The sequence below is a fragment of the Python bivittatus genome, unplaced genomic scaffold (genome assembly GCF_059951505.1).
Source record: "Python bivittatus isolate LINGU-HERP-01145 unplaced genomic scaffold, Pbiv_v1 ctg000370_np1212, whole genome shotgun sequence".
NCBI lineage: Eukaryota > Metazoa > Chordata > Lepidosauria > Squamata > Pythonidae > Python > Python bivittatus.
In genome coordinates this window covers 3,202,538-3,220,013 of record NW_028277062.1, presented here as the reverse complement: position 1 = coordinate 3,220,013, position 17,476 = coordinate 3,202,538, and the positions used below count along the sequence as shown (strand labels likewise).

Below are 17,476 nucleotides of genomic sequence, written 5' to 3'. Positions count from 1 at the left end.
GGCCAAAGCCCCTTCTACCACATCCTCCTGGGGCCCTCAAATGTTGGGTGGACCATTTTGCAGGATCCGTATTATGGACCCCTCACCACCACAGATATGTCCTGCTATCAAACTACAATCCCCCATATTGGTAGTGGGGTGCCAGGGCATATAATTGAACCCAGGGCCACCGGCAACAGCTGTGGCCACTGAGGCTGGTTTCCCAGAATGCACCAGAGGGCTTTGTTTCCAGCGTCCTCTCCAGAAGAGGGGAAGAGCTTCCTCCTCAGCGTGAGAGGCCACGGGTCCTGCCACCAGCCTGCCAGCCTCTCTCGGCCTCCCCCCTTCAGCTCCCTTTTGCTCTGGGGGCAGAGGTGCACTTGCTGCCTCACCGTAGACCACGTCCGAGGGGCAGAAGGGCTCTCCCTGGCAGTGGACACGGCAGGCCCTGCGCATCTTTGCCCCTGCACCTCTGCGGACCGTCCGCCTTCTCGGCTGTTTCCCCTGCTCACCTCGGCTCCTCCGGCAACCCGTTGGGCCCCAGCGGGCAGGCAAAGGGGCTCCCTGGGCTGCTGCTTCCTTCGTTCCTGTCACGCCCCTCCCCTTGGGCTCATCTTGTGGGGGGCCCCAACCCCCACCGCTGCCGAGAGCACGGAAGGGGGCACCAGCCCCATCGAAGGGGTGCAGGTGTTGCTCTGGCACGGCATCAGAATGGGGCCCAGAGTGGCTGTCCAAGCCACGGGTACTCGCGCGTGATGGGCAGTATGTTTCCAGTGGATCCGGCGCACGGGTTCTCCCAGACAGCCCTGGGCCCGCAGAAGGCCCTGTCAGCCTCAAGGGGTCCTGCCACAGCCCGGAAAGCAGAGGGCGGAAGCGGCTGACCCACCTCTTGCCGCAGAGAGTCAGAGGAGGCTTTGAACGCAGCCTGGCAGAGGCTTCAAAAGCCTCTCAGCAGCGGCTTTTGCATCTGAGCAGGCTGGTAATCCCGCTGCTCCTCGGGGAGACGGCCATCCTTTATCAAAGGCAGAATCGCCCCCCTGCGCACCCACCTTCACCGCTCGTCTCCTCCCACGGCTTGCCCGCTTGCTGACGTGCCCTTTGCACGCTTGCAAAGGCCAGGAGACGCTTCAAGCTTCCTCACTGTAGTCCCCTGCCCCTGGAGGGCGCCAGCCCGGGGAGGGAAGCTGTGAAGCAAAGTTGGGGGGCGAGTCCAGCCCTGCGCAACAGGGCCCCAGCTTGAGTGTGCTCTGCGGCTGGGAAAAGCAAGGGGGGAATGTATCATCTTAAATTGGACCCAGGACCAGCGCCAAGGCCAGTTCCCAGACATGGGGACGAGCACGAGAGGGGACTCCTCCTTGGGGCCCTCTTTCTGGGTCATTCAAGGGCCCAGACAATTGCAGTGGGAGATGGGCAAGCACTCGCTTGCTTCCTGGGGCTTGTACTGTCCCGAGCAGTCCCTCTGCCATCTCCAAGTGGACGTTCCAGGTGAGGCACCATCAGGATGTGCAGCACGAGATAAATGTATTTATTAATCAAATTTATACACCACCCATCTCACTATATAAGGGGGCTCCCCTTGGATTTTAGAGGTTGATTGATGGATAACGTGCCATCAGGTTGGTGTCGACTCAGCAACCACACAGATAGATTTTCTCCAGGATGGTCTGTCCTCAACCTGGTCCTTCGGGTCTTCCCACAGTGCCCCATAACTGCTGTTACTCAACTGCTGCTGAGTCCCTCCACCTTGGTGCTGGTCATCCCCTCCCTCCCTCCCTCCCTCCCTCCCTCCCTCCCTCCCTCCCTCCCTCCCTTCCTTCCTTCCTTCCTTCCTTCCTTCCTTCCTTCCTTCCTTCCTTCCTTCCTTCCTTCCCACCTTTCCAAGCGTTACGGACTTCCCAAGAGACCCGGGTCTTCTCATCATGAGTCTGGAGTAGGATCATCTGAACCTGGTCGTTGGTGCCTCGAGTAGGTTGATTTGTGCGACATTCCTTCGGCCTGTTTCCTTGGCTGTCCCCAGCAGTTTTGCCCAACACCCATGTTCAAAAGCATCAATGCTCTTTGCATCCAAAGCCCAGCTTTGCTCCCATGGAGTGTCGCAGAGATTTTAGAGGTGCGCTGCCTCCTTGGTGTGAAGGCTTTGCTTAATGGCTGGCTGGGCCAAATGGTCATCGGTGCATCCTTTCTCCCATTTCTGTGACCGGGCTCATCCGCCCCTAAGCCGTGGATGGTTTAGCCATGGCTGTCTGAGTGAAGCCCTGAGCCTGCACAACATGGAAGCCATAAACCATAGCTTACCAACAGTGTAGCAGCACAATCTGTTTAACACAATATGTCAAGCCACAATATGGTTTAACCGGATGGGTGAACCCAGCTATGTCAGATTGTTGTGTGTGTGTGTGTGTGTGTGTGTGTGTGTGTGAGAAAGCAAAAGCCAAGTAGTTTCTGGAAATGATTCCTGTCTCAGGCCTTCCCTTCTCTGTGCTGGCCGGCCTCCAGCCGCTTTCGCTGAATGACCCTGAGAGCGCTGCTCTTTGAGAGGCAGGAAGTCACAATCTCTGCCCGCTGTTTGTGACTTCACCTCCACCCAGCACTGTCCTCCCCACTCTTGCCCTCTTTCGTAGCCCCCAAGGCCCAGCCTTTGGGGGCACGCCCAGAATCCACCGCCATCCAGTTTTGGCCCAGGGTCCCGAAGGCTGGGCTGCCCCCAGGCTCTCGCCCGGGAGAAGGGTGCCAGCAGCAGAGGCCTTCTGCATCGGACCTCAGGGATGGGGCGGAGCCAAGATTGGGCTACCGATTTATCTCGGATTTGGGGGGGGCGTGGCGGCACGGAATAAAGGCAGCTCTGCCCCCCCTCCTGTTTTGGAGGATCACTCTTTGCCTTGGGATTGCTGGATTCCTGCTCAGATCCCTGTAACCTAGGGAGCAGCCCCCCCGCCCCCCCCCCCCCCGACGGCTTCAGCCTGGACCTTTGGCACCCGAGGCAGGCTTGGCCGAGCTGTGCCCTTCCCTCTCCTTCCCTCCGGCGGGTGTCATCCCAAAGCAAAAAGCACGTTGATTCGCCCCCAGGTAAGAGTCGGCTGCCCCCTTAGAGAGGGGTCAAGGCGAGGCTTCCGTTGAGGAGAGCTGCCTTGTCTGTGGTACTGAAAAAGAGGAGTCTGGTAGACAGGATTTGGGTCTCTATTCATTCATTCATTCATTAATTCATTCATTCCATTTATATAGCCGCCCGTCTCAAACCAGTGACTCTGGGCAGCTAACAATAAAAACAGCCAACTTTTAAAACAGCACAAAAAATTAAATATAAATATAAATACAGCCAAGAGATCCTTTCTCCCGGGGTCGGCGCAGCTCCTACGCTTGTGTTCCCTCTGACCAGAAGTCCACCAGTTCTCCGCAGCCAACGCCTTGGTGTTCCCCATAGCCGTGGCTTTGTCACTGTGGGGAGAGGCTGTGCTGGAAGAAGAGCTCATCCCAGCTGACAGACTTGCTGGGGGGGCTGGAGACGAGGAAGCAGATCTCCTGGCAGGTGCCTCTGGACCACGGGGGGAGAGGGGCTCTTGCACCGCTTCTGAGGGTGGGAGGCTTTCCTTGACACCCCCACACCCCTCCCCCCAGCTAGTAAAATGTGGATTTCAAGAAAGCGCTTGCATAATGCCTTACTCCCTTCAGCTTGACCAAACCCACTTCTGCATTGCACCATGTTTAAAAGCCCGAGTGGGTGGTTGCGCTTGGAAATTCCCCTTCTTATAAGCATGGGTTTGCCCCTCCAAGCCTGGTGCTCCTTGGGATCGTTAACTCAGCTGCCGGCCCTTGAGATCCTGCTGCCCTGATTAGTGAAGGCTTCCTGGGAGGTGGTGTGTAGCTGGGACCTTGTGGTGATGAATGTTTCTTTGATGGAGGGGTTGGTTCCACCTGCCTTGAAGGAGATGGAGGTGCGCCCCCTCCTCAAGAACCCATCTCCAGACCCAGCGGCTCCAGACAATTTTCACCCAGTCTCCAACCTTCCTTCTCTGGGTAAAGGTGTCGAGAAGGTGGTGACCTTGAAGCCTCGGAGGGCCCTGGGGGAAACAACTGATCCGGGCCCTTCCCAGTTGAGTTTCAGGCTTGGACATATTATGGAGACGGCAGTGATTGCCCTTGTTGATGACCTCTGTTGGAGTCGGGATGGACGTGGTGTGCATGTCCTGGTTCCCTTTGATCTTTCAGCAGCTTTTGATGCTATCGATCATGGTATCCTTCCAGGATTTAGGGGTGGGGAGCATGGGGTGCAGTGGTTCTTTCCTCTCCTTCTGACTTGTGGGGGGCCACAGAGGCTGACACTCTCGCCTTCCTGTTTAACGTCTACAGGAAGCCGCTGGGTGGGGTCATCTGTCGACATGGGGTTAGTTATCACCAGGATGCTGATGACACCCAGTTGTATATCTGACCTCAGATGGACCAAGTGATGCTGTTCAGCTCTCGTCCCACTGTCTGGAGACTGCTGGAGTCTGGATAAGGAGGAACAGCCTGAAATTCAGCCCTGACATGACCAGTTCCTGCTTCCCCCGGCAGCATGGATTTTCTATCCTTAGTTCCGAAGGGAGCAGGCCTCTCCTGGACCGAACTGGTACACAGTTTGGGGATCACCTCAGATTTGCAGCTTCTGCTCACAGGGGGCCTTATCCAGATTCTCCCGGGCCACCAAGCGTGCCGTTTCCTGGTCCGGGAGCCCACAGTCACTTGCGCCTTACTCACCTCGCCTGTGGACTGCTGCAATACGCTCTACCTGGGGCTGCCCTTGAAGACCCATTGGAAACGTCAGCTGGCCTAGAATGGGGTAGCATGGGCAGTTATGGGTGCACCCTGGTAAGCCCATGGAGCGCCTCTGCGCTGGTTACCAGTCAGCTTCAGGTGCTATTCAGGGTGCTGGTTGTTAGCTATCAAGCCGGCTTTCTGAGGGACCAGCTCTCCCCCAGATAAGTCCAGTAAGATCTGCCATCGCGGGCACGCCGTGGGTCCCATCTTCCCACCAGCATCATCTGATGGGATTTAAGGGCTGCGCCGCCTTTATGGCAGTGCCTGTCCTTTGGAATAGCATCCCCCCCAATTCGAGTTGGGTGACCCTCCAGTCCTTTAGGCGAGCCTCAGGGACCTGGCTCTTTCCCCAGGCGCCTGGCGGGGGAAGGATGAGCCTTCCGAAGGAATTTCATTACTGCGCCGGGTGATTGTCCTGAGGCAGCTCCCTCCTTTTTGCTTTCATTATCCTGGGCGTGTTTCTAACGCGCAGCACACCACCCAGACAGAGCGTTATGGGTTGGAGGGCCTGGAAACCCTGATTAAGAATTGCAGCGTTCGTCCCGGAGATACGGCGAAGGGAGGCAGGGTGCCGGAGCTGGGGGGGCCTGGTGGACGGGCAGGAGTCGGGGGCAGGCACAAACCTGTCTGGCTCTCCGGCATTGGAAGGACCCGCCCAAGCGGAGGGATGGGTCCGCGGCTTCTTTTCCGAGGGGGCTATTAAAGGGGAATTTATTGCCCCAGAGACGCCCGGCCCCTGGTGCAAGACGTGGCTGCTGTAATTAAGCGGCGAGCACGTTGGGCACCGTGCCTGAGATTTAATTAATCGGCTCTGCCTCATGCAGGGTGCGGCTGCCTTCCTCTCTTCCGGGCTGGGGCAGAGGCGGGGGACTCTTCAGGGAGGCGTCTGGGGGGTGCCAGGAAGGAGGGCCCTGCCGGGTGGGACTCCTGCCCCCCGTCATGGGCAGAAGGTGTGGGCCCCTCCCCTGGCCCTCGGCCCCTAGGGCCCCCTTGGTCTCTTCTTAAGGAGCCGGGGAAGCGCCCTGCCTGTCCAGGTCGGCAACTGGCGGCCCGCCTCTGCAGAGTCAGATGGTCACACATCTGGGATGGATTTAGGCAGGAATGAGCATCGGGCGACGGGTACGGGGCCCATGGCCGGGGGCACCTGGCGGAGAACTGGGGGAAAGGAGTCGGGGGAGGGAGCGCCGAATGGGGGGCCGGAGAGAAAACCAGGACTAGGCCTCCCCGGTGCAGCCTTTCAAGTAGGGAGATTGTGTCGCCTGAACACTCTTCCACCCAAGTGTGGGGGAGGTTCCCATGCGCCCGCCCCCCCCATGCTGTTGAACATTCCCCTCTTTTTGGCTTCCTTCCCATCTGCTTTTGCCCCGGGGGGCCATCGCAAGCCAAGGAGTCACCCTGTAATTACCCAGGATTCCCTGCTGCCACACCCCCTCCCCTTCAGGGTATCCCAGCATCCAGTTACCCTGATGGGGAAAACCGGGGGGGGGGGAGTCTGGTTTTTAATTTCCTCCCTGCCCAGGCCTGTGGTGGTCAGAGCAGGTGATGGTGGTGGGGGGCTTTGAGGGAGGGAGGGAGACCATGCAAGGGGGAACTCGGGAAGAACTCGGGCATTTGCTGCCCACCTGCTGGGCAGGCTGGCTGGGGAGGAGAGTGGTGATGGCACCGATAATGCCAGACCGGGAATCCGATAGGGGCATGACACCTCCCCCAACTGCCCAGGAGAGCAGCCATTTTCAATTTTGCCAACCCCTTGGCTCCCTCATAGTGTGCCCTCTCAACAACCCCCCTGCGAGGTAGGCCTTTCATTTCTAAGGCTCTCCCACCCACCCACCCAGCTTGGGGGGCTTGAGGACAGATGGGCAGTCAAAGGAGCGCAGTGCCTTTGCTCTGCCAGGAAACATGGCCTGGGCAGGAGGGGCGCAGCTTGAAGTCTTGGGGGGCTTTTCTCCCCTTTCCTAGAGCCCGATTGGGCCTGGGTGGGGCACCCAGGAGTCCCAGCTGCAGGTACCGCAACCAGGTGTGGGGGGAGCGCGTTTGCTGGAGGACAAGGGGCTGTCGTTCCTTGGTGGCCTTGGCAAGGCGAGGGTCTCGCGCCACCCTGCTGCCACCAGGGAGCGAAAGCCAGGGCCGGAGGGGGCAGGGGAGGGCGAGTGAGGGGCTCTCACTGGCAGGGAGGGAGCTCCTTCCTGGCCCTGGGCGGTGGCGGCAGCAGCGGGGCAGCTGTTTGGGGAAGTGACGCCCGTCCGGCTTTTTATAAATATTCCACCACCTTTGACCCTTCGAGAGCCCGGCTGCGTTCCCAGGATCCTGGACGAGGGAGAGCCGCCAAGGCCGTGGCCGGGGGCTGCCGGGGGGGCCTCGTGTGGGGATGTGCCCCGGATCCCAGGCCACCTGGCCAGGAGGCCTCATTCCTGGGCCTCGGGCACTAGGGGCATCGCGTGCAGGGAAGCGAGTGGCTTCCTGGGGGCCGCTCCGATGGAGGGGAGGGGTGGGGAAGCCCTGGCATGCAGACCCCCTACCCACTGGCCTCCCACTTCCTTTCGGAGCAGCCAGGATGGCACTTGGCTTCCCCTGTTTCTTCCGATTTAGGGGTGGGCTGGCAGCGTCAACTCTTGCTGGCCTGGGTCACGCATGGAAGCACCTTGAAGATTCGCCAGAGCAGGATGGCAGGTCGACATCGAATCCGATCAACCCCGTAGGAGAAAGGCTGAGCGAAAGGCCTTGATTTCAGCCAGGCTTTGAACTTCCTCGTTTGCATCGCCCTGAACAGGAAGGCGTTTTCGTTCTCCATGTAAATGCCCCACAAGCAGATTTGCTGTAGCCTTCGTGGTTTCGCTGTGCAATCACACTGCCTTAGGGAATTTTGCAGGATTTTTTAATCTATTTAGCTGTCTAATTATTTTGTTTATCACATTTTTATAGCCGCCCATCTCACAAGAAGTGACTCTGGGCGGCGTACAACAATCTAGGATGGGGGGGGCGGACACTCTCATAGACCGTTTCTGACTTGGTTTCTTGCCCCCTCCCCAAAGAAATCTCTGCCAGCTCAGGTGTCCCGGCTGCATTCGACAAACAGGCTTGATTTTGTAAGGCCGAACTACGGCCAGTCCCCCTTCGGGCAGATCCGGCCTCGTGCCTCAATACATCGTGGGAACCCAGAAAGTGGGTGAATGCTGTAACGAGAGAAAGGGTCGTGTGAATGCAGTACAAATTGTATTGCAATTTGTCCTGGGAGTTTTGCAGATGAAGTCGAGGTTGAGGAATATAAATAGAATTGCGTAAAGTAAATATTCAGGATTTGCATGTATGTACAACGCTGTCTAACCTCAGAGAGGCCTCCATGACCTGGCAGTTCTACCAAGAAAAGCTTTATCCCCTGGTGATTCGTTCACTCGTTTCTTGGGGAGGGGGTGAGGCAAGGGCCACGAGGCAGGGATGCCAAGCGGGCGAAGGCAGAGGGGGTATCCCCTGCTTGGACCAAGGTGGCAGTCTGCTTCTTTCCAAGTTCGAAGCGTTTTTCTCTCTTTTCTGCCTTGCAAGACCATAGTAATCTCAGTAGACCGTAATGTGTTCACACAACCGGGGGTGTCTGCAGGGTGCAGTCCAAAACCCCCTGACTTTTTTGGCCACCCACTGCTGCTCAAGTAACCTTTCAAATCTGGTTAGGCTTTTAAGAGGCACAATTTCGCATTACAATTGAGCTTCCAATTGAAATTCCTATCTTTGGGTGAGGATGCCCTTGTCTTGGCATCCGCCTTTTCTACCCATGAAACCCTCCGTAGGTTTTGCCCTCTGTCCTGGGTACCCAGGGGCAGGGGCAGGGACTGCCAACACCGGGTGGATGGCACTCAGCCTTTCTTCTCTCCTTCTTTTAGAAAATCTCATGAACACCAAGTTCGAGACAGCCGACCTAAAATGGACAACTTACCCCACCGAGGATGGCCAGGTGAGGGGCAAAAAGAATCTTGGAAAGCGGACACCGGACTGTGTCTTTGGCTTCTCTCCCACGGGGGCTGGGAATGATGGAAATTGCAGTCCATTCTATCTGGGGGATGGTTGGGAAAAATCTGGCATTAAGGCAAGGATCGGCAGTTGAGGGATTTACACAACAACGCAGGTGCCCGAGAAATAAATAACCTCCCCAGATTGTGTGCAATTGCCAAATTTGGCAAGGCATGTTTTTTGAACCTCCCTCCACATTTTAAGAGAAATGGTGAGCATTTAGCCCGAGGGATGATTGCATTTTCACGTAAGGTTTTGCAAGAGATCACCACACAATTTAATGACATTTTTAATGAAAGTTCAGATGGGGGTGGGGACCATGGGCATCATTTAAGGGTGTGGCAGATACTCTTGCCCCTCCTTCCCCCCCCCGCCCCATCTTAGACAACTTAAACCGTCAGTCAGCCCCAGCATCTACCAGTCCCATTTATTAAGAATAAATGTCAGCTCCGATCCGGCCCGTTGGTTTTGAAAGAGCAGAAAGAGCTCTCCTGCTGTATCAGAAACAAGAAAGGTGCAGGGAGGTGAAGTTAGTGGTTATTCTCATCCTGGCAGGGAAGGAAAGACGGTAGATGGAAAAATCCCTGTGCTTTTAAAGGGGCAACCTTGTAAGCAAAGGCGCTCCTAAACCCTCTCTCACGGGTTTAGTTCCCTCCAAGCAGCTTTTGGGCAGAGCTGTTCAGAAATACAAAAGGCCTGCCTGGAACAAAGAATTCATACAGCCCCAGCACCCCTAGCAAATTCCAGCTCAAATTGAATTATTCACCCTGAAAAGAACCAGTCGAGGGAAAATGTTTTTGCCTGAGTGCTGGGAGGAAATCAGAGTTGAGTTGCGACCCTGGAGGCACCACGAGGCCCATCATCCTTCGCCAACACGGTCCTTCGGGTGGGGGAGATCAGTTCTGGAGGTCCCTCCCCAGTTACTGACCGCCTGATTTCAGAATCTGTCACAGGAATTTGTAAACGGGTTACCCGCCGCCCAGGATGACCGTAACCGTGTCCTGGGGGTTGCAGTCTTGGGGCAGGTTTGCTGGGGAAGAACCTGGACCCTTGTCCCGGACTTAAGCTGCTCCGGACTGGGAAGATAAGGCTTAGCATCTGGAATTCCCTTTTCCCTGCCGGTGGCTCCTCCTGATCCCCCCGTCCTACTTTGCCGGTCGGGTCAAGCGATCCCTTTCAGGGCAAAACTCTTGGCTGCTTTGGGCCCACCCAGGGAGGTCACGCATCTCTGAACCTCCAGGACATCAGGGTGCCGTTTCCTGTGACCCGTGGGCATCCCCCGCTGCCGAAAAGACCTAGAAATTAGGCGTACCTCGTAGAAATACAGGCTCCCTGGGCGGACTTGATTCTGGTGAGGGAATGGGTAAGGGGGGCGGGAGGGGCCAGCCCAGCACCCTCCTGCTTGTCTTCCCTGGACCTTGCCCTGCCTTCCTCGGTGGCCAGGGATGAAGAAGAGTCAGGCAGTAGGCCAAGGAAGGGGCCGGCCAGCGATCGTTCCTAAGGGCAGCCTGTCTCCCAAGACCAGGTCCTGGGACCGAGGGCTGGGGGGCTGGTTTGGGAAGCACCCTGGCTCGGTGGCCTTTGGGGATCCGGCAGAGCCACCCACCCGATTGTCCCGCTCCGCTTTCCCGCCGTCCAGCCCTGCTCTGGGGGAAGCAGCTTCGCTGCTCGCTCACCCGATAGGCGCAGCGGGGCTCTGGACTCGGCACGTCCCCTTAACCCGCCCGGCCTCTGTCCTCGGCAGTGGGAGGAGCTGAGCGGGCTGGACGAGGAGCAGAACAGCGTGCGGACCTTCGAGGTGTGCGGCGTCCGCCAGCCCAACCAGAACAACTGGCTCCGGACCACCTTCGTTCCCCGCTCGGGCGCCACCTACGTCTACGCCGAGCTGCGCTTCACCGTGGTGGAGTGCTTCTCCATCCCGCAGGTCACCCGCGCGTGCAAGGAAACGTTCAACGTCTTCTTCTACGAGGCCGACACCGACCTGGCCTCGGCCACCTTCCCGCCCTGGATGGAGAACCCCTACGTCAAGGTGGACACAGTGGCGGCTGAGCACCTCACCCGGAAGCGGGCGGGCATGGAGGCTTCCGGGAAAGTGAACGTGAAGACCCTCCGCGTTGGACCGCTCTCCAAGGCCGGGTTCTACCTGGCCTTCCAGGACCAGGGCGCCTGCATGGCCTTGCTCTCCGTGCGGCTCTTCTACAAGAAGTGCCCGGCCGTGACCGTCAACTTCACGCTGTTCCAGGAAACGGTGCCCAAGGAGCTGGTCATGCCGGTCACCGGGCAGTGCGTGGCCAACGCCATCAAGACCAGCTCCCGCCCGCTCAGCATGTACTGCCGGGAGGATGGGCAGTGGGCCGACCAGGCCATCACGGACTGTACCTGCGCTGCGGGCTTCGAGCCCTCGGAGGAGAGCACCAAGTGCCGAGGTGCGGGTTTTGGAGGGAGGGGGGCAGGATGGTCGGGGGCGGCTGTCAGGCCCTTGCAGCAGGTGTGGCGCTGGCGCAGGAGGCATGAGTGCTCCCCCCCGAGGAAAATGCCCTGAAGGTGAGATGGGGGTCTCAGCGCCGAGGGACTAGGAGCCGCGACGCTGGATCAGACCAGGGCCTTGTTTCCAACAGCAGGCAGTCTATGTGCCTCTGGAAGCCTGTAAGCGGGGAATGAAGCGGGACGTGCCTTCTGCTTCTGTTCCCAGCGGCTGGTGGTGGGAGGTAGACTGCCTCTGAGCATGCAGGTTCCACACAGCGATGATGATGACCATGTAGGGAAATGGGAAAAAGGCTTCTGTCCCCACTGGCTCCCCTCTGCCAGGTTGGGGGAGGCCTCCTGCTCCCTTCCTTGGCCATCCGTGCTTTTCTGCCCATCTGCTGTTTGCACGTGGGGGGAGAGCATTCCTGGGCCCTGGTGGGAGGAGGGCAGGGCAGAGTGGGGAGAGACGGGGCCAACCCTCCCTGGCCATTGGCGGGTCAGAGAGAGGCGTCCGGAAGCCGGGACGCCTCAAAGCTTCTCATGCAAGACCAAGACAAAATCTGCCCTTCCAGATCCTCCAGGAAGACGTCCTGAGTTCAGGGGGCGCAGAAGGGGGGACGCAGCAGTCCAAGGGGGGGAGGGGAGAGGAGAGCAAAGGAGAACAGGGAGGTGTGGTGCCCCCCCAAGCGACCTGCTTCTCAGGGCCCCCATCTGCAGACCACCGTGGGCTGATGGCAGCCAACACTGCTGGTCTTCCAGGAAGGCCTGTGGGGCGCCCCCACCTCCCCTCCCCTCCCCTCCCCTCCCCTGCCCACCGTGCAGCTGTTTTCTCTCTCTCCAGCGCCCTCGCCTCTCCTGGACCGGCGGGGCAGGGCGGGGGTCTTTAGCTCCTGCCGGCGGGAGGGCTGGGAGCCCCAGGAATGCCAAATATCTGGAGGTCAAGGGTAGCCAGCCAGCCAGCCAGCCAGCGGGGGGGGGGGAGGAGAGCCCGGAGCAGGTTGCTGCCGGGAGAGGCACTTGGAGCCCCCAGCGAGCAGAGAGGGGAGGGGTCTCGGGTGGAGCGGCTGCTTTGCTTGCCCTCCTGTGGCTGCGCTCTCCCGGGGTTGGGACGTGCATCCCCTGCCCCAGATGCCCCCTCCCTGCCCGGAGAGCCTAGCTCAGCAGGGTCTTGGGGGGTCCAAAGGTCTCAGAGAGAAGCCGCCATCCTCCAGCATCCTGGCTCTGGGACTCACCCCACCGGGGGAAAGGCGGCCTGGGAGGCTGGGAAGGGCTTAGCTAGGGCACAGGGGACATCTTTGGGCAGGCTTCCAGGGGTGCCCTTAGTGGGTGCAACCAGGGGCCTCCCTGGGGAATCGGGAGCTTGAAAGGGCGAGGCACTTTGGGTGCCCTTTTACCCTTCGCATCTCAAAACGGTGTCGGAAAAAAGAAGCCGGCATTTCTGCCGCCACCGGTTCAGGGGCTGTGGAAAGGGCACTGGTGGGGTGCGGGGCAGGCACCCTTTGGCCCTCCCACCGGGAGGCGAGGCTGACGTCCCCTTCCGCTCTTCCGCAGCCTGCCCCGTCGGGATGTTCAAGGCCGTCCAAGGGGAGGGGGGCTGCCAGCCCTGCCCCTCCTTCAGCACGTCTGCCTCCCCGGGGTCCAGCGAATGTTCCTGCCGCATCGGGTTCTACCGGACGGTGAAGGAGCCGGTGACCAAGCAGTGCTCCAGTGAGTGGCCGCGGGGCAGGAAAGCGAGGGCTGGGGGGCGCTTGGGGGGTAGGCAAAGGCTTCCCGGGCCTGACCCCGCTCTCTCTCCTCTGCTCAGCCACGCCTTCTGCCCCACGCAGCATCGTGGCGAAAATCAACGGCTCGGTGGCCGTCCTGGAGTGGAGCGAACCGTTGGAAAACGGTGGCCGGGATGACGTCTCGTACCACGTCGGCTGCAGCGAGTGCCCCGAACGGCAGAGCTGCCGCGAGTGCGCCCGCCTGGCCTATGCCCCCCGGTCGCGGGGGCTGGTGGACCGCACGGTCACCGTGGAGGGCCTCCAGCCGTACATCACCTACTCCTTCCAGATCCAGGCGGTCAACGGCGTCTCCGATCTGAGTCAGAACCCGCCCCAGTCGGAATCCATCAACATCACCACCAACAAAGACGGTAGGGCATTGCCCCCGTACCCGCAGCGCGCCCAGAAGGGCTTGCTCCAAGCTGGGCCTCGGCAGAGGTGGCCTAACGCCCCTCCATCCACCCCGGGAGCATCCAAGCCCGGGAGGGTTGTTCCAGAGCGAGCCACCTGAAAGGACCGTCTGCTGGCAAGGAAAAATCTATGCCAGGGCTTACATGTTGATCTAGAGCAGTGTTTCTCAACCTCGGCAGCTTTAAGCTGTGTGGACTTCAACTCCCAGAATTGGCTGGCTGGGGAATTCTGGGAGTTGAAGTCCGCACAGCTTAAAGCTGCCGAGGTTGAGAAACACTGACCTAGATCCAGTTTGCTTAAATAAATCACAAGTAGGGGCCTTCACCTATCAGACCATATCAGACCATCTTCATCGTGTAAATAAATCTCATTTTGTTGAGCGCAATATGCCACAAGCGACATCGTGGTTTGCCAACCGGAGGCATGGGGGTCACCCACCACTTCGAACCGAAATGTTTAGGATGGGCAAAGCCAGGCGCTGTCCGCAAGAACCTGTTTTACAGGTGGCAGGACGTCATTTTCTTCTTCAAGAGCGGCCCTATATCCAGCCTCTTTCTCTTTCTAACGTTGTTATTTAATATTAGCACGGGGAAACCATATTGGGGGGATTTGGGTGGCCCGGCTTGTGACCCGGAGGAGTCTGTTGGGTGAGACTATGACCTCTGGGCTGCGGGCACCGGGGCCAACACAGGATGGCGGCCAAGAGTTAGGGGTTTCTGCCCCTCTCTGCTGGCGTCTAGTGGTCGGGGTGATTTCTGCAGCCCAGATCCGATTGCCCTAAGCTCACAGGTCCTTTTCTCTCACCAGTCCCCCAGCCCGTTTCTGAGATCGAGCAAACCTCAGTCAGTCCCAGCGGGGTAACCTTGGCCTGGCCGTTCATCCAGCCACCCACAGGCAGCATCTTGGATTATGAAGTCAAGTATTACGAGAAGGTAAGCTAGGCGAGGCAAGGGCTCCCAGGTCTGGTCTGTGCGCCTCCAGGCGACGGCGAGTGGGCAGCAAAGCCACCCCAAAACTCTCCCTTGCCGTCTAGCGCTGGGTCTTTGGAAGAGGTATAAGGTGGCCGTTCGCTCCCATTTGCTTCAGCCTTATGACTTCGAGTCGATTCAGTGCCTGTTGACCGAAATCTGCAAATATTTGCCCATGAAAACGTAGACTTGCATCGTGACTCTCCTTTTTCCTCTTCACTCGAGAATTCAGGGAATCAGGCTGTTCAGGGGATTGCCTCCCTTTCAAGTTGAGCAGTAAATCCCCAGCCAATATTTTTGTAGATGAACCCCCCGGGCTCTCACGCTTCTTGGAAGGCAAATCTGCCCTTCTCCTCCGCGCGGGAAGAAAGATGCTCTTCAGAGGACGCAGTTCCCACCTGCAGCTGGATAAGCCCTTGCTTCATTTTATTTTTTTTTCAGAGTTGAAATCTGCTGACAGATTAATTGGTCAGTCAGACTGCTTTAAAGCTGATCCGTCTGATGACTGATCTTTTGTAATCCACTCCAAAAACCCGTTTGGGGCTGAAGAGTGGGATAAAAGCGTGTTTTAAAAGAACCACTCTTCAACACGTAATCTTAAAAATGCATCCGTTAAGCACGGTGTCGCTCGATAGCTCTCTTTCCAAGATGACACGGGGAAGGGAGGCTGGATCCTACTCCCCATAATCCTCAGCCAGGTGACTGAGGATCCCGATACTTGTAATCCATTCCAGCGGCAAGTCTCTAAGTTGAGCAGGGCTACCTTGGAAGATTAAAGAGTGACCAGCAGCCTTACCCCAACCCCAAACCATTTTGCTGTTGGGTGAAGCCAAGAAGGAGGAGCACGTGAGGGCAAGGAGTCGCGTTAAATCGGAGGTTTTTATCTCCGGGGTTCAGTTCGACTTCGGGTTTTTCTCTGCCTTGAAAGCGACGTTGTCCTTTCTGCATTCGAACACTCAGGGATGGCGAAGGCAAAAGTGGGAATGGATTAGGAGTTAATTAACCTTGTTGGAAAGGGAACAGCTAGGAGGTCAGTCGGGCAGTTGGGTGACGGATGCCGCTGGGCAAGGTTCAGTCCCACGGATGACTCTGCAGCGTTGTTGCTGTCTGACGGGGACGCCTGGCCCTCCAGCCCCAGAACGCATCTGATGTCTGGCCTGACTTAGAAACGGGGAGCCTTTGCGCGCAAGTGGAGGAGAGTTTTCTGTAAGGATCCCAGCCTGTTCTGCAGCTAACCTTTGCACAGACTCTTCCACTTGGGTTTTTGGAGACCGATGTTGCCACGCTCCTGGAGGTGGGATGGACGAAAGCACTGCCCAGATGTGCATGTCCACTGAGAAAAGGAAACCTAGGAATACGGGCTCCCACGGGGGGCTTTCTCCAGGGAGTGTGGAAGACTGAATGAGGGTGGGGTCTCTCCTCCCGCAGGGTGTCAGTGGGCCCATGTTTGTGAAGACTTCCGAGAACCGGGTGACTCTGTCTGGGCTGCGTCAAGGAGCTGTGTACATTGTTCAAGTCCGTGCCCGTTCGGAGGCAGGTTACGGAGGCTTTGGGCCGGAAAGGGCCTTCCAGACTCAAGGAGATGGTAAGACGCCCTCGCGGCAAATGTCGTGCCAGGCGGCCTTGGCCACAAATGGTTGGCGTGGTCTTCCTCTGCTGAAGCTTTGTGCCATGCTCTGTTCTCCTGGGCAGGAGATGAAGCCTGGAACAGTTCTGGCTTATGAAATAATCTATTCTGGAGGGCAGGATTTCCGCCCAACCAAAAGAGAACGTGTTCTAGGAACGGTAGCGTAATTTAAGCCCAAATAAAAGGTCCACAAATAGAACTCTAGATGTTCTTCTAAAGCTGTTCTTAAGTTGCAAAGGCACAAAACACGCTTGAAAATTGGTTTGCTTCTCCCATGACTTTTTCTGGTAAGGAAGCTGGAGGTTGTGAACTGAAAAAAAATCAGCGAGGACCAGATTGCTCATTCCAGACTCACCAAAATCCTTGAACGTTGCAAAAGGTCTGCCATAGCATAACCCATGGAGATTTTTAATAGGTTTGCAACGAAGCCCCTTTAAAATGACAAAAAAAAGGAAAAAGAACAGGGCTTTTCCGCCACCAAGTTTTCGGGGGTCCTTTTCCACCCCTTATTTTGCCCATTCTAAGCCTCAGTCCAGGTCAAGTCCAGTCCCTCCCCATAATTCCTTGCTGCTTTTGACCACTCCAGCCCTCCCTTTCTCCCCCCTCCCGGCAGATTCAGGGAGCAACGCGGAGAAGCTGGCCCTCATTGTCGGCACGGCGGCCTTAGGGACCCTCCTGCTCTTGGCTGTGGTGATCGTGGCCGTAGTCTGCCTACGGTGAGGCGCCGCTTCCCAAACCGGAGGGGTGGGAGGGGCCAGGAGATGTGGGAGGGGCCCAGCCGCTTAGCCAGGACTAGGGAAACAGTGGGGGAGACGTGGCCGGGCTCCTGGGAGTTCTGGCGTGGAGCCCGAGGGGGTCTTCTGCAAGACAGCAGGGAGGAGGAAGAAGGGGAGCTTGTGCGATGAAGGAGTCAGGACTGGCTAACGGGATGCTCAGAGAGGTGAGGCACGGGGATGTGGCTGTGGGAGGAGCTAATGGGAGTGGGAGGGGCCAGGCAGGGAGTGGGCGGGGCTGCTGGCAAGGAAGTTGCCTTTGACGTCATCTTTTTACCTTCTCCGGCAGACGCCAGGGTTCCTCTGGGTCGCGAGAGCAAGAATATTCGGACAAACCTGGACAGTACTTGATTGGACACGGTGAGTGCGGGAAGAGCTGCGCAGTGGGGGTCTCCGAGGGAGTTGCCTCTGGAAATGTGGGAGGGGGCCGGAGGGGAGTTCGTGGGGCACCTCGCCCTCCCCAAAGCCCCATCAGGCTGGCGAGTTAGGATTTGTTGGGGTGATCCCCGTTAACAGCCGCACTGCCCCATCTCCGCACAGGCACCAAGGTCTACATTGACCCCTTCACCTACGAAGACCCCAACGAGGCCGTGCGAGAATTTGCAAAAGAGATCGATGTCTCGTACGTGAAAATTGAGGAGGTCATTGGCGCAGGTAAGAATCTGGACCATCGTTCTGCAGGGCCCTGAGAAA

At 58.0% G+C, this 17,476-nt stretch overlaps 1 protein-coding gene and 1 long non-coding RNA gene across 6 annotated transcripts in view; one reads left to right on the top strand and one right to left on the bottom strand.

Annotated features, from left to right (window-relative positions):
• Positions 1-17,476, top strand: part of EPHB4 (EPH receptor B4) — a 28,355-nt gene that overhangs the window by 3,071 nt on the left and 7,808 nt on the right. The window contains exons 1-10 of one of the 2 annotated variants that reach the window (XM_025177085.2): positions 7,484-7,564; positions 8,649-8,719; positions 10,520-11,201; positions 12,793-12,948; positions 13,046-13,375; positions 14,223-14,347; positions 15,812-15,968; positions 16,624-16,726; positions 17,073-17,143; positions 17,324-17,437. In XM_025177085.2, coding sequence (XP_025032853.2) covers positions 8,657-8,719; positions 10,520-11,201; positions 12,793-12,948; positions 13,046-13,375; positions 14,223-14,347; positions 15,812-15,968; positions 16,624-16,726; positions 17,073-17,143; positions 17,324-17,437 — 1,801 coding nt within the window. In that variant the 5' untranslated portion in view covers positions 7,484-7,564; positions 8,649-8,656. Of the gene's footprint in view, positions 1-7,483; positions 7,565-8,648; positions 8,720-10,519; positions 11,202-12,792; positions 12,949-13,045; positions 13,376-14,222; positions 14,348-15,811; positions 15,969-16,623; positions 16,727-17,072; positions 17,144-17,323; positions 17,438-17,476 lie in introns of those variants that run through there. The other variant, XM_088142063.1, reaches the window with a different exon arrangement.
• LOC112543016 (uncharacterized) lies at positions 7,580-10,502 on the bottom strand. Of its 4 annotated transcripts, none has more exons than XR_015796465.1 (4): positions 10,452-10,502; positions 9,542-9,719; positions 8,702-8,818; positions 7,580-7,946 (listed from the first exon to the last, which is right to left on the bottom strand). It is a non-coding gene; the product is annotated as an uncharacterized LOC112543016 (long non-coding RNA). The 4 variants fall into 4 exon arrangements; XR_003086485.2 differs by having other exon boundaries at positions 10,382-10,488; XR_003086484.2 differs by having other exon boundaries at positions 8,702-8,814; positions 10,382-10,488.